Source organism: Erinaceus europaeus, chromosome 3, assembly GCF_950295315.1.
Source record: "Erinaceus europaeus chromosome 3, mEriEur2.1, whole genome shotgun sequence".
Taxonomy (NCBI): domain Eukaryota; kingdom Metazoa; phylum Chordata; class Mammalia; order Eulipotyphla; family Erinaceidae; genus Erinaceus; species Erinaceus europaeus.
Genome location: NC_080164.1, coordinates 4,536,033 through 4,550,731, shown reverse-complemented (window position 1 = coordinate 4,550,731; position 14,699 = coordinate 4,536,033). Strand labels below are relative to the sequence as shown.

The following is a 14,699-nucleotide window of genomic DNA, read 5'->3' as shown; positions in this document are numbered from 1 at the left end:
AGTTTTACTCAGATGGTGTCGGTGGTGGTTCACGTGCGGCACACTCATGACCACGTGCAGGGAGTTGGTTTCAGGTGCTCATCCACGTCTGCAGAGGGCCAGCATCACAGGCACTGGAGCACTGGCTCAGTGCTGGCTGTAGTGCTTTCTGTCTCTGTCCCCATCACTCTCTACCAAAAAAAAAAAAAAAAGGAAGACTTGTTTCTAGATCTCCAGAACTCAGAGAGACCCATGACTTGCTCTAGATCCAAGACAAGTGACAAAACACCTTAGGATAGACACACTTGCATTTTACCTGAGGGCTTGAAAGTTGTCAGTCAGTGTCTTAGGCGTTCCATCCAGAGAACTTCCTCTACGTTCCTGTTACCCTCTTAAGTTAATGGATGTTGCTTAGCAAAGACAGGCAATCTGTCTAAACAGATAGAAGCAAGAGCTCCCAGCTTTTTCCATCTTCCCAGCCATCTTCCCAACTTTTCCCAGTCTTTGATTCAGTTGCCTCAACAGATAATCATGGAGCTGTGGGAAGACAGGCCTCTCTGTGTGAAGATGGCTTCTGAAGCACTGAGCAGGCCTGGGCTGTGGACTGGAGGGGAGAGGGGTTGGAAAGACAGAAAAGACAGTCCGACACTTCTGGCTGTGTCCTAGGTTAAACTGGATTTCTGAGTGAATTTAGGAGGAAGACGGAGAGAGGGGAAGGGAGGGAGGTAGAGGAGAGAGGGATAGAGATAGATAGATATAGATAGAGAAAGAGGGAGAGAGGGAGAGAGTGAGAGAGAGAAAAGGAGGGACAGGAAGAGACAGGAAGTTGCTCTCCCATCCCACCGTCCGTGGAATGCCCAGACTCACCCATGGTACTCCCCTGTGGCGTCAGGGTGGCTCTCACAGCAGGGAGTTTGCTTGGTGAGCTGTTTTACTCCACACACACACACACTCTGCAGTAAATTCCTCACCCTCCTCCACCTTCTGGCTGGCGCTCTGTTTTTTTTTTTTTTTCCAGATGCAGACTTGCTTTTCCTTGCTGACCCTAAACTGTCCTTTGCCGTCCAAGGCTCCTTTCATTCTGCTTCCTCTCTCGGGATCCTGTTTGCTTCAGACATAGCTCATATCCCTCTGGATTCCAGAGCTTTATACCCACCTGCCCCACTGCCAGGCTGTCATTTCAGACTCGGCGTGCATGCGAGTGAGCGCTGGGTTAGGCCGTTGGCCTCCCGTTCTCCCTGAATGCCCTCCTTCCTCCCACTTTGACATCCCAGTGAATTAACTCAGTTCATAAATGCTGGTTTTTAATACCGTGGAAGTCAGTACTTTGCAGGCCTGGGGCTCAGCATTGCACATGGCAGACATGAGCACTGACACACGGGGTGAACCTGCGTCGCGGTTGCCATACCTGCTCTTCTGGGTGTCTGTGTTCAAGGTGTCTCTCCCGGGGAGCCTTTTCTTTCCTCCAGGAACTAGTTTTGGGCCCTCAGCATGTCCCCCTTTCCTGTTCCTACGTGTTTGTCGTCCCTGCTATATTTTAAGCTCCCTGGAGAGCAGGGGGTCTGTCTTGTTGCCTGTCACCTTGCTCCCAACACACAGCACACAGTAGGTGCTCTCCCCGGGTTTCTGCAGTAGCTTCTTTGTCCTTGGACGGACTTGGGGTAAGAAGCTCAAGACAGCAAAGTCGAGCTGAGCCGACCAACCCTAGCACATAAGGGCACCGCCCGTGCCTGGCAGTCAAGTCCTTGAAGCCTGAATGGTCAAGTCCACTGGCTCCCGCTGGAGTTCAAGGCCCCTGGCAGGGTTCTCACAAAATCTTAGAGATAGTTTGTTTATATCTGGGTTTTTATTTCTTTCTCCTTTCTTTCTTTCTTTCCTTCCTTCCTTCCTTCTAACCTTCTTTCCTTTCTTCCTTCTTTCTTTTTCTCTTTTTCTTCCTTCCTTCCTTCCTTACTTCCTTCCTTTCTTTCATTCTTTCTTTCTTTCTCTCTTTCTTTTTCTTTACAATCATGTCTCTCAGTTCTCTAGATTCCACATGAGTGAAACCGTCTGGAGTTGTCTTTTACCTCTTAATTTGCTAAGCACAACCATTTCTATTTCCATCCTTTTTGTCTGAAAGGACGCAATCTTTTGTGATTGCAGTGAAGTATCCTATGGAGTATATATCCCATAGTTTCCTCTTTTTTTTTTTTTTAAAAAAAAAAGAACTATAAACTTTATTTATTTATTTATTATGAAAGAGAGAGAGAGGGCGAACTAGAGCACTGCTCAGCTTTGACTTAAGGTGGTGGCAGGGATCGAACATGGGACCTCCGGGGCCTCAGGCATACAAGCTGATGTTTTAGCAGGCTGAGTAATTTCCCGGACACATCACAATTTCCTTATCCCGTCATGTGTGGATGGGCATTTAGGCTGCTCCCACTCTTCGGCTGTTGTGAATAATGCAGCTGTGAACAGAGGTGCATGTGTCCCTCTAACTAGTGCTTGAGTGTCCACTGGATCAGTCCCTGAGAGTGGCCTTGCTGGGTCATGAAGCATTTCCATTTGTATCTGAGGACTCTTCAGGCTGCTCCCCAAAGGGGCTGCCCCAGTCTGCATTCCCACCAGCTGTGTGTGAACACGACTCTTCCTCGTGCAGTCGCTCCAGCAGCAGCAGCGGGGTTCACCTCCAAAGCACAGCCATGCAGCACGGCGTTTGGTGTTTGTGCTTGTTTCTGTGTGATTAGTTCTGCTGCCTGTGAGTCTGCGTATGCAGTAAGAAATTAACAGCATCTATGATGTCGTCACCTCAAACTAAAAGCAGGAAGGCAGAGGGGGCCCAGCCATAGTGCACCTGGTTGAGGTTAACAGGTTACCATGCACAAGGACCTGGGTTCAAGCCCCTGCTCCCCCTGCTGTGTGTGTGGGGAGCTTTATGAGTGGTAAAGCAGGTCTACAGGTGGCTATAATTCTCTCTGTCTCCCCCCTGCCTCTCAGTTTCTTTGTCCTATCAAATATCAATAGAAAGAATGGGAGTCGGGTGGTGGCGCAGTGGTTTAAGCACATGTGGCGCAAAGTGCAAGGAAGGATCTTGTTTCGAGCCTCCGGCTCCCCACCTGCAGGGGAGTCGCTTCACAGGCGGTGAAGCAGGTCTGCAGGTGTCTGTCTTTCTCTCCCCCTCTCTGTCTTCCCCTCCTCTCTCCATTTCTCTCTGTCCTAGCCAACAGCGACATTAGTAAAAACAACAATAAGAACTACAACAATAAAACAACAAGGGCAACAAAAGGGAATAAATCAATATTTGAAAAAAATAAAACAAAAAGAAAAATAGGCCTCAAGGCACAGTGGATTTCTTAGCATCGGCACTGAGCCCTGTGATAACCCTGACAGCTGTAAAGAAAAAAGCAAGAAGGCAGAATGGGCACTTAGTTGGTAGCCCAGTGGATTTCAGGCCTTATTTATGTACGCAGACAGAGTTGTCAAGAGTTTTCATGTGTGTCTGTGTGCTACCCACATTTAAAAACCTTTTCATTAAATTACTGTTGCCCTCAGGAAATCCTGGGAGTGCCTCATTCTTCACAACAGAGATACGATGCTGAATTCTTCAAGAAGTTCAGAAATCAGAATATTGTTCTCTCAGCAAGAACTTATGCTCGGGTAATTTATTTCCTTTAAATATGATTATTATGGTTATTAACACTCTCCACTTTCGAACCAGGCCTTTAGTGTCCTCGAATGGACATACTCATGCACGTTTCTGTCAATATTATTATGTGTAGAGAAAATAGAATCAGATATTTAAATATTTTGACTCATTGTTTTGAATGTTAAAGGTAGTCTTTCCAGTGTCATTTCAGGAAATGTGCTGCAGGTTAGGACAGACGAGTAATATTTTAAAGCATTTCCTACGGGATTCAAGGGAGGTTCACGTCTCCGATGCTGTCGAAGGTTTTTCTCATCAGCCACTTGCCTTCTGTACAGGAGAGCAACGTGCAGGCCCTGGAAATCCTCTTCACCTACCACGGGGCTGACCTGCTTCCTCACCGCCTTGCCGTCCTCTCCAACTTCCCCGAGACCACGTCTCCTCACGAGTACGCCGCTCTGCTGCCAGAGGCCCGGTGAGTGACTGTGGGAACTGGGCTTTACCTGCACCCACATCACTGCGCTCGGGGCTTTTTCATGTTAGATGCCTTCAAGTGAAAAGAAAATTAATTTGGTCTACTTAATGGGTTTTTTTTCCCTACTAGTAGAATAATTTCTTTCTTTTTTTTTTTTTTTAAGTTTCTACTTATAAAACGGAAACACTGGGAGCTGGGCAGTAGTGCAGCAGGTTAAAAGCTCATGGTGCAAAGCGCAAAGGCCGGCATAGGGGTCCTGGTTTGAGCTCCCAGCTCCCCACCTACAGGGGAGTCACTTCGCAACTGGTGAAGCAGGTCTGCAGGTGTCTGTCTTCCTCTCCTCCTCTCTGTCTTCCCCATCTCTCTCCATTTCTCTCTGTCCTGTCCAGCAACAACAACAGCTGTGATAACTCCAATAAGTGCAACAACAAGGGCAACAAAATGGGAAGGGTGGCCTCCAGGAGCAGTGGATTTGTAGTGTAGGCACTGAGCCTGGGTGTCAGCAGGTGGATCCATACTCCCAGCCCGTCTCTCTCTTTCCCTAGTGGGGCAGGGCTCTGGGGAAAAGGGACTCAAGGACACATTGGTTGGGTTGTCTGTTCTGGGAAGTCCAGTTGGTATCATGGTAGCATCTGGAACCTGGTGGCTGAAATAGAGTTAGGATAGAAGCAGAGCAAATTGTTGACTAATCGTGACCCTAAAGGCAAGAATGCTGTGGATGGAGGTTTGGGGGGGTCTCCATTTTGGAAAAAGCGAGTAGGTCTATTTTAGATATATTCCAAGGGGCCCATGACCCAACTAGTTTTTGCCTGAGCCTGATACCTAATGTGCAGGTGACCTCAGCTTTTTTCTGGGGGGATGGTGTATCATTTGGGAAAAGGGCTAGAAAGCTGCATCAGGGAAGAGAGTAGCTCCCAAATATGGGAAAGGTATATAATAATTGTAAACCCCACCGGTCTGATCTGGGGCCCATATTCAGCACAGGAGCCTGTGTAACCTCTGCATCCCTGTAGGTCTGAGCTCACATTCCATGGTCATAGCTAGGAACAGTCCAGGCAGCACCATTTTCCGGGCCCATCATCCTCGGGTGATAGGCAGAGTATAATATCCAACGTCCCTTCGGAGAATGGAAAGTAGAATCATCTCTATGTTGTTTTGACATGATCCCAGAAGCCAGCCTGTGACTGTTGTTAACTCGATCACTTTCACTTAATGAACAAGACATCTTCCTGCTCCCAGATCTCTGGGTTCTACTCTTCTGGACCCACCACACAGTATTTTATGTTGAGGAGCAGCTCATGGAATCATATTGGCTTGAATTAATTCAGCCTTTTAGATATTGAAGTGTATTTCTTCTTTTTTAAACAATTTTTGATATCTTTTATTTATTGGCTAGAGACAGTCAGAAATTGACAGGAGAGAGGGGAGATAGAGAGGGAGGGAGACACCTGAAGCCTGCTTCACCACCCCCTGCAGGTGGGGACCAGGGACCTGAATCCCGGTTCCTGGGTGCTGTCACGTGTGCACTCAGCCAGGCGCGCCCCCACCCGGCCCTCAGAATGTTACAGTCTTAGGCAGTAAGCTGGTCCAGTGGGTGAGGAATACCGATTCTTTTATTTCTGAATAACTGTTCTCCTTCTGAAACTCAGGAGTCAAGAAGACAAACGGGGAATAAAGCACACTTTACTCTTGGTTGCCCTGAGACCCTTGTTCTGCGCTCAAGGGTGTTTGGTTGCTGGGTGCTGTGACCAAGCCTCTAAGTGCTGGAACCGTGAAGTCCCAGTTTCAGCACCTGGTGAGTCCCTGAGGACATGGCAGGTGAAGGTGGATAGGCCAGCAGCCCCTGAGTGACACCCGGGGGAGGCGTGGTACGCACAGCCCGCTCTCTGGGCTTCTGCATAGAGACGGTGTGGCCGTCCGCACGGATGAGCTGGGTCTTGGCGTGTCTGACCCTGTCACTGAGTGCAGGGCGCACTCTGTGTGAATCCTCGCGGCGTTCATCCAAGGAGCCGCTATTCTGATAGTGTGTATTCACACGGCGCATGTGTACTAACAGGTGAATTGGTCTCTGGAAGATGTCAGCTCAGGACCTCTGCATGTGTAATGCCACCGAGCTGCTCTCCTAGGTCACATGCTATAAAAAAGGTACACACACATGTGTACACAGATACGTGTATGTGTTTTTAATGATCTTTATTTATTTATTAGAAATGGAGAGGAAAGGGGTGATAGGGAGAGAGACAGAGAGACAGCTGCAGCCCTGCTTCACCTCTGCAGGGTTCTTTTCTTGTTTATGTAACAGAGAAACAGCTGAGGGCAAGAGAAGTGGCAAAGTCCTCCCGCACAATGATGGAGTTCTCTCGGTGCTGCGCACGGCCAGGCTTGTTCTTTCATTTCTTTACCGGGGAATGAATGCTTTGCAGTTGACAGTAAATACGATAGTTTGCACATGTGTAACATCTCCCAGTTTTCCACATAACAATACAACGCCCACTAGGTCCTCTGTCATCCTTCTCGGACCTGTACTCTCCCCACCCACCCACCCACCCCAGAGTCTTTTACTTTGGTGCAATACACCAATTCCAGTTCAGGTTCTACTTGTGTTTTCTCTTCTGATCTTGTTTTTCAACTTCGGCCTGAGAGTGAGATCATCCCATATTCATCCTTCTGAGGAATTGCAGGGTCACAGGGCAGGTCCATTTCTAGCCTTCTGAGAGTTCTCCAGACTGTTCTCCACAGAGGTTGGACCCACTGACATTCCCACCAGCAGTGAAGGAGGGTTCCTTTGACCCCACACCCTCTCCAGCATTTGCTGCTGCCACCTTTTCTGATGTATGACATTCTCACAGGAGTGAAGTGGTGTCTCATTGTTGTCTTAATTTTCATTTCTCTGACCATCAATGACTTGGAACATTATTATTATTTGCCTTTTGGATCTTTTCTATGGTGAATATTCTGTTCATACCCTCTCCCCATTTTTGGATGGAGTCATTTGTTTTTGTGTTGAGTTTGGTGAGCTCTTTATGTATTTTGGTTATTAGCGTTTTGACTGATGCTATGTTAACGGCATGTGACGCTCTTCTCCCATCGGGAGTTCTCTTTGTTCAGTGGTTTCTTTTGCTGTGCAGCAGTCTTTTCTTTCTTTTCCCCCCTTGCCTCCAGGGGTATTGCTGGGGCTCGGTGCCTGCAGGATGAATCCACCGCTCCTGGAGGCCATTTTTCCCATTTTGTTGCCCTTGTTATTGTTATTGCTGTCGTTGTTGTTGGATAGGCCAGAGAGAAATCAAGGGGGGGGGGACAGAGAGGGGAAGAGAAAGACAGACACCTGCAGTCCTGCTTCACCGTTTGTGAAGAGGCCCGGCTGCAGGTGGGGAGTCGCCGCCTCGAACCGAGATCCTTATGCTGGTTCTTGCGCTTGGTGCCTTGTGGGCTTCATCTGATGTTCTACTGCCTGTCCCCCTGCAGACACTTTTTGACTTGACCTAGTCCCGTTGGGTTTGTTTTTTTTTTTTTTTAGTCTTCTTTGCAATTGCATTCGTATCACTGAAGGTGTCTTTAAAATTTAGATGGAAAAGAGGTCTGCCAACCATTGATTGCTACAACTTCAGCTGCAGACACCGTGCTGCTTTGGGTCCCTGCTGGAAATGGGGGGCTGTTAATGGAAGGGGGGTGTTACTGGAGATGGGGGCTGTTACTGGGAGTGGGGGTGTTACTGGGAGTGGGGGTGTTACTGGAGATGGGGGTGTTACTGGGAGTGGGGGTGTTACTGGGAGTGGGGGTGTTACTGGAGATGGGGGTGTTACTGGAGATGGGGGTGTTACTGGGAGTGGGGGTGTTACTGGGAGTGGGGGTGTTACTGGGAGTGGGGGTGTTACTGGAGATGGGGGTGTTACTGGGAGTGGGGGTGTTACTGGGGGTGGGGGTGTTACTGGGAGTGGGGGTGTTACTGGAGATGGGGGTGTTACTGGGAGTGGGGGTGTTACTGGAGATGGGGGTGTTACTGGGAGTGGGGGTGTTACTGGGAGTGGGGGTGTTACTGGGAGTGGGGGTGTTACTGGAGATGGGAGGTGTTACTGGGAGTGGGGGTGTTACTGGAGATGGGGTGTTACTGGGAGTGGGGGTGTTACTGGGAGTGGGGGTGTTACTGGATATGGGAGGTGATACTGGGAGTGGGGGTGTTACTGGAGATGTGGGGTATTACTGGAATGGGGGTGTTACTGGAGATGGGTGTGTTACTGGAGGTGGGGCATGTTACTAGGAATGGGTTGTTACTGGAGATGGGGGTGTTACTGGAGATGGTGCGTGCTACTAGGAATGGGGGAGTTACTGGAGATGGGGTGTTACTGGAGTTGGTGTGTTACTTGGAGTAGGGTTGTTACTGGGAGTGGGGGTGTTACTGGGAGTGGGGGTGTTACTGGGAGTAGGGGTGTTTCTGGATTGGTGGTGTTACTGGAGATGGGGATGTTACTGGGAGTGGGGTTGTTACTGGAGTGGGGGTGTTACTGGGAGTGGGGCTGTTACTGGGAGTAGGGTTGTTACTGGAGTGGAGGTGTTACTGGGAGATGGGGATGTTACTGGATGTGGGGGTGTTACTGGGAGTGGGGGTGTTACTGGGTGTGGGGGTATTACTGTAGTGTGGGTGTTACTGGAGATGGGGGGTATTACTGGAGATGTGGGGTGTTACTGGAATGGAGGTGTTACTGGAGATGGGTGTGTTACTGGAGGTGGGGCATGTTACTAGGAATGGGTTGTTACTGGAGATGGGGCGTGCTACTAGGAATGGGGGTGTTACTGGAGCACCTTTTGTCCTGCTGCTCCCTGGCGGTGTTCATACAGTAACCGTGCGTAGCAGAGTTTACATCTGGCCTCCAAACATTGTCGGTATTTGCCCAGTTTTTATAGAAAGCTGTGGCTTTAGGAGTTTAATAGTATAGTAAACTCTACATTCAAGGATAGCTAAGATCGGAATCTATATTCATTTAGAGTCCTTGGCCATTAAACTCTACAGATATAAAATAGAGACCTCATATTCTGTGCTACTCTTAGTCCTAAAAAAAAAAGCAAGTCTGGTACAGTGAAATGAAAACAGACAAGCAAAGAGAAACGTCTGCGGACTTCCTTTTCAGTGTTCAAAAAATGTATTTTATGCCTGGTTAGTGGTGAGTGGATATGCTTTATAAATATACGCTTATAAGTATTTCAGAATATGATTCAGTCTTGGTTTTCTGCCCGGTTTAAATCTAATCTGAATGAAAATGACTTTTCCTGCTGTGAATTATTTTTTTTCAAAGGTGTTTATTATTGGATAGAGACAGAGAGAAATTTAGAGGGGAGGCAGAGATAGAGAGGTAGAGAGACACAGAGACACCTGCAGCCCTGCTTCACCACTCACAAAGCTTTCCCCCTGCAGGTGGGGACCAGAGGCTTGAACGTGGGTCCTTGTGCCCTGTAATGTGTGCCCTTAACGAGGTACACCACCACTCGGCCCCTCTTGTGAATTCTTAGTATAGAATAAAGGACTGTTGTCTCTCAAAAGTTTTTTTTTTAAAGTAATTTCTCCAAAGACTTGAGTGCATTTGTTATCTTTTGATGTGTGCTCAGGTCATCATTTTGAGCTGAAATTTCAGAACTGATTTCATAGTACTTACTCTGCCACGCATGGATACATAGTTTCGTAATGCCTTAGTGCTCTTTTGTTGTTGGACTTGTTCTTACTGGGGAGGTGATGGTTAGAAGACAGTTTGCCAATAGGTGCAATCTCTCACCTTTCCACAGCAGCTCCTAGCACCACCTCGCTCTCTTTCGTTTCTGTTTATTTTCTTCGCCAGAGAGAGACTCTTGCCCTGCGTAGCCATGGAGTTCTGCTAGGGCTTCGACATGATCCACAGCTCTCACCCCGGATGGGCCCTTCGTGGGACGCGGGACATGACCTAACTGGTCTTACTTGCAATACTTTAGGATGCCACATTGTAGCAGAGGAGAAGATGAAGTTCTTTGCATCTTTCCTTGTGATACGTTGCTTAAGAAAACTTAGACTTTGGGCGGCCTGGTGGCACCGAGCCCAGCTAAGCTCTCATGGTACCAGGCGCGAGCACCCGCTCAAGGATCCAGTTTGTGCCCCTGGCTCCCCACCTGCAGGGAGGAGCTTCAGTAGCGGCGAGCCAGGTCTGCAGGTGTCTGTCTTTCTCCCGCCCTCTCTATCTTCCCTGCTTTCTCAGTTTGTCTCTGGGAAAAATGGCAGCCAGGAGCAGTGGATTCATAGTGCAGGCACTGAGCCTCAGCGACAACCCTGGAGGCAAAAAGAAAAAGAACATTTAGCCAGGCTAGTTTTCCCACCCCCAGACTGCGTCATAAAGTGGAGAGGCACCACACCCCAGACCTTGCCCCATGCCCTGGCTGACCTCCTGTCATGCCAGCCTGTGAACAGGACCTGCTGCATCCTTCCAAGGCTTCCGCCTGTCCAGTGACTCATCTCTCCGGCCCCAGAAGCCTTGGAGCTTTTCAAATGAATTCCTCTTTCTCTCCGGCCCCAGAAGCCTTGGAGCTTTTCAAATGAATTCCTCTTTCTCTCTCCCCGCCCTCCCCCTCTCTTTTTCTCTTTCCCTCCTCCGTCCCTCCCTCCCTCCCTCCCTCCCTGCCTCTCTCCCTACCTTCTTTCTTTCTCTGTATTTTGAGAAACATGCAGGCTTTTAGTGACAAGAAAGAGTTTTGACACTGAGTATATCTTTTACTGGCAAGATTTAGTATGGGTAACAGGCTTTGTTGTTAACGTTTAATTGTAATTGTCCCCTCTCCTTATTAATTGCTTGTGACTGCAAAGCAGAATCACATTTTCCAAACACAGCTTTTCCGTGTGGTGTTTCATCATTTCTTTAATATTCTCATCGGCCTTGTTTATTCGTGTAGTTTAACAATTTTCTTATATGTAGGATAGTCATTTTTTATCCTCCCCTTTCTTTCTCGTGTTCTCTTTCTTAATAATCATGAACCGTTAAATCAAATCTGTCTTTTAAAAAATATACATTTTGAATGGGGGTTGAAAGTTTACTTTTTACTGTGCTTTTAAGCACCGGCTCTCCCCCCATCCAGGATGGAGCCCTGCAGGGCTAACCGGCAGTGCTGTTGGCTCAGTCACACCTGCACTTGGCTGTAGCCAGGTCTTCTGCTAGTAGCTTCGTGTTTCTGTAGTGGATTCGGGGTGTCATACTGCATTTATACTTCATTTACCTGTGACACGTGGAGACAAGCTTGAATGTTCACTGTCAGCCAAGAAACCCTTAGACACATAGCTGTTTACTAGCCGATGAACATTGATTCTCATATTTACATTCCTCGCCAGTCTCCAGAGTAGGCAAGGAATGAATGACTGAATTGTATTTGGTGTATTTTGATTATTGCAATATTTAAAGTATCGCATAGTGGAAGTGCAGAACTCTGCGGGTTCTGATGGAAATAGAATTTTCAGAAGATATCATTTTTTTCCTATCCTCCTTGAAAAGCTGTTACTGTTGTAACCTGGCTGTTTGCTTGTGATTGTCCAAGCTAAGAGGGAGAGCCGGAGGATGGAAGTCTGTGAAAGGCAGACAGTCGCGGGAGGTGGAGGTGTATTTCTGTGGACCATGTGTGTGGATTTAGAAGTTTCCGCTTTATCTGTTCGTTTGCGATTGAATTATCCACCGGATTTGTTTGGAGCATTCTGCGAAGTTGGCTACTCAGTGATCTAGGTGACAGGTCACTCCGTCTAAAGAAAAGGGACCAGTGGCCTGTGGTGCCGGCCCTTCAGATCTCGGAGGTGCCAGCTCAGTCTCGTGCCCACAGCCTCTTAGTGTCAAGTGCAGAGCCACCGTTGTGTTGGAGCAGGACAAGCACTGTCACCCGCTCTCTGCCAGAGCGACTTTTGAGGCTGTGGGAAGATCTGTGCAGCAGACACCCCCCTCCCTGTGACCTGGACACACGTGACCCCTTTCTGCTGCAGCCTTGGTTTCTCTCCTGTCCTTGTCTCTGGCTTTCTGTTCCCTTGCTAGCCTTCAATGACTTATTCCTTCTTTCCTTAGATATTCCTTTTCTTTCTTTCTTTTTCTTTTGCTTTCAGGGTATTTGCTGAGGCTCAGTGCCTGCACTATGAATCCACTGGAAAAATGGAGGCCATTTTTTCCTTTTTTTTTTACTGGATAGGACGGAGAGAAATGGAGAGAGGAGGGGAAGTCAGGGAGGGAGAGAGAAAGACACCTGCAGACCTGCTTCACCGCTTGTGAAGTGACCTCCCTGCAGGTGGAGAACTAGGGGCTTGAACCGGGATCTTTGCAAGGGTCCCTGCACTTCCTACTGTGTGCGCTTAACCCGGTGTGCCACCACCCAGCCTCCAGCCTTTATTTTTTGTGTGTGTGTTTTCTACTCCACTGATAATTCTGCAAAAAAAAATCCAGGGCTCCCAGGAATTCCCTCATTCCCATTTTTCACTGGTGTCATTGGTCCGTATGTTTGTTCAGCGTCATTGCTAGTCATCTTTTTTTTTTTTTTTTTTAAGTGATCCCATCGGAATAAATTGCTATGATCTGAATGGTGTGTATAGCATGATGGGTGGGAGCAAAGTGAGTGAATAGGTACCTGGAGACGCTTGGGAAGTGGAAGAGATTGATGTAGCACAGTAAATAGGATGCAGTCAAAAGCCTCCATTTAAGCTTCCCCCGGGGGGCCAGGCAGTGGTGCAGCTGGTTAAATGCACACAACACAGGGCACAAGGTCCCAGGTTCCAGCCCCTGATCCCCACCTGCAGGGGGAAAGCTTCACGAGTGGTGAACAGGGCTGAGGTGTCTGTCTCTTTCCTTCTGTTTCTCCACCACACCTCTGTGTTTCTCTGTGTCTCTATCTAATAAGTAAACAGATATTATATAAACCAGAAGTGCTCTGGCGGCCACGTGGTGAAGCTGGCACCCTCGGGCGTGGCTTGCTAGGTTTTTGGCTAGAGCTTTTTGATGGAACTTGGCACACAAACAGTCGACACAATGTCTGATTCTAAAAATAAAAAGAAGGAAACTAAAAAAGGTCCTGGGTTACTGATGCTTCCAGATGTCAACTGTGCTGTAGCCCATCAGCCACCTAATAAGATAAAAACCACAGGCACACACACAGACATGCACACACACAGAGACACATACACACACACAGACATGCACACACAGACACACACAGACACGCACAGAGACATACACATACACAGACATACACACACAGACATGTACGTGGACACACACAGACATGCACACGTAGACACACACAGACACGCACAGAGACATGCACACACAGACACACACAGACACGCACAGAGACATACACATACACAGACATACACACACAGACATGCACATGGACACACACAGGCATGCACACACAGACACACACATGCACATGCACACACACGACACACACACACACACACACACCTGGCCTTCTTTTCGAGACAGTCTGAATTGCAGACCTGTCTAACTTTTCACCTTGAAACCGAGGTGATAAATACTAGCTGACTTTAATTTGTGCATTGATTAGTCTTTTTTTTTTCTTTATGTGTTTTTGACTTTGTCTTTTTCCATGTCTGAGTGATTTTTAGAGCCATTTGGCCATTATATATATACTTTTTATTCCATTAGTTTTTTTTTTCACATGCTATAACGTTTACCCTTTCACACACTCTTCCTAGCACAGCACAAGGATGCTGAGTGCATTTATATCACTGTACAGCCAATTTCCAGAGCGCTTCACCTTCCGGTAAAACTTTGTCCCCATTAAACACCAGCTCCATGTTTTTCCTTCCTGACATCTGCCATGCACCTTCTGTTTCTGCGAGTTTAGCCGCACAGGGTTTGGGCGATGGAGCAGCAATTGTGCGAGGACCCAGGTTCGAACCCCAGCTCGCCACATATGAGCGACTCAGTCCGTGGGCTATCTTTCACTCCCTTACTTTCTTCATTAAGCACAACCTTGTCCAGTTTCATCTGCGATGTCCCAAACTACGCAATATTATCATCTTTTTCACTGCTGAGTAATACTCCATTGAGTCTGCATCTAATAACCTCGTTATCCAGTCATCTGCCCATTGGTATTCTGTTTGTTTCCATATTTCTCTGACCTTGTTTCTTAAGTTCCATTTGTAAGGGAGGCCACCTGGTATTTGTCCTTCTCTTTTTGGCTTATCTTACTGAACACAATTTCTTTCTGTTCCATCCAAGATGACTTCCTGCCGGGCTAGCTTCGCGGGTGGGAGACAGACGACTAGGGACCCATGCCTGAGCTGTACGCAGTATCTCTTTATTCATGTGGAACGCAGCACAGTCTAAGCCAAGCTATTCCTAATCACAATCCTGTCCTTATATTTATACTCGCCAAGTAGGGTGGAAACAGGATGTGACGTAGAGAGGGTGGAGTGAAAAAAGACTGGTGGAAATCAGGGTGTACTAGGAGAGGGGGCGGAGCAAAAAGACATCATGAACCAGTGGGGATTAAACCAATGCCCTGTAGGCAGGGCGGTGCTTAGTTAACAGTGGTATGTAAATAGAATACAGTGTTAAGCAGGGGGGATTAAACCAATAAAACAGAAGGGGTCTTAGAAGCAGAATTAGAAGCAGA

The 14,699-nt window shown here is 47.8% G+C and overlaps 1 protein-coding gene across 1 annotated transcript in view; it reads left to right on the top strand.

Moving 5' to 3' along the window:
- NBAS (NBAS subunit of NRZ tethering complex) overlaps positions 1–14,699 on the top strand; it is a 269,976-nt gene that overhangs the window by 97,623 nt on the left and 157,654 nt on the right. The window contains exons 21-22 of the mRNA XM_060188412.1: positions 3,511–3,615; positions 3,940–4,076. Of these exons, the coding sequence (XP_060044395.1) occupies positions 3,511–3,615; positions 3,940–4,076 (242 nt within the window). The remainder of the gene's footprint in view (positions 1–3,510; positions 3,616–3,939; positions 4,077–14,699) is intronic.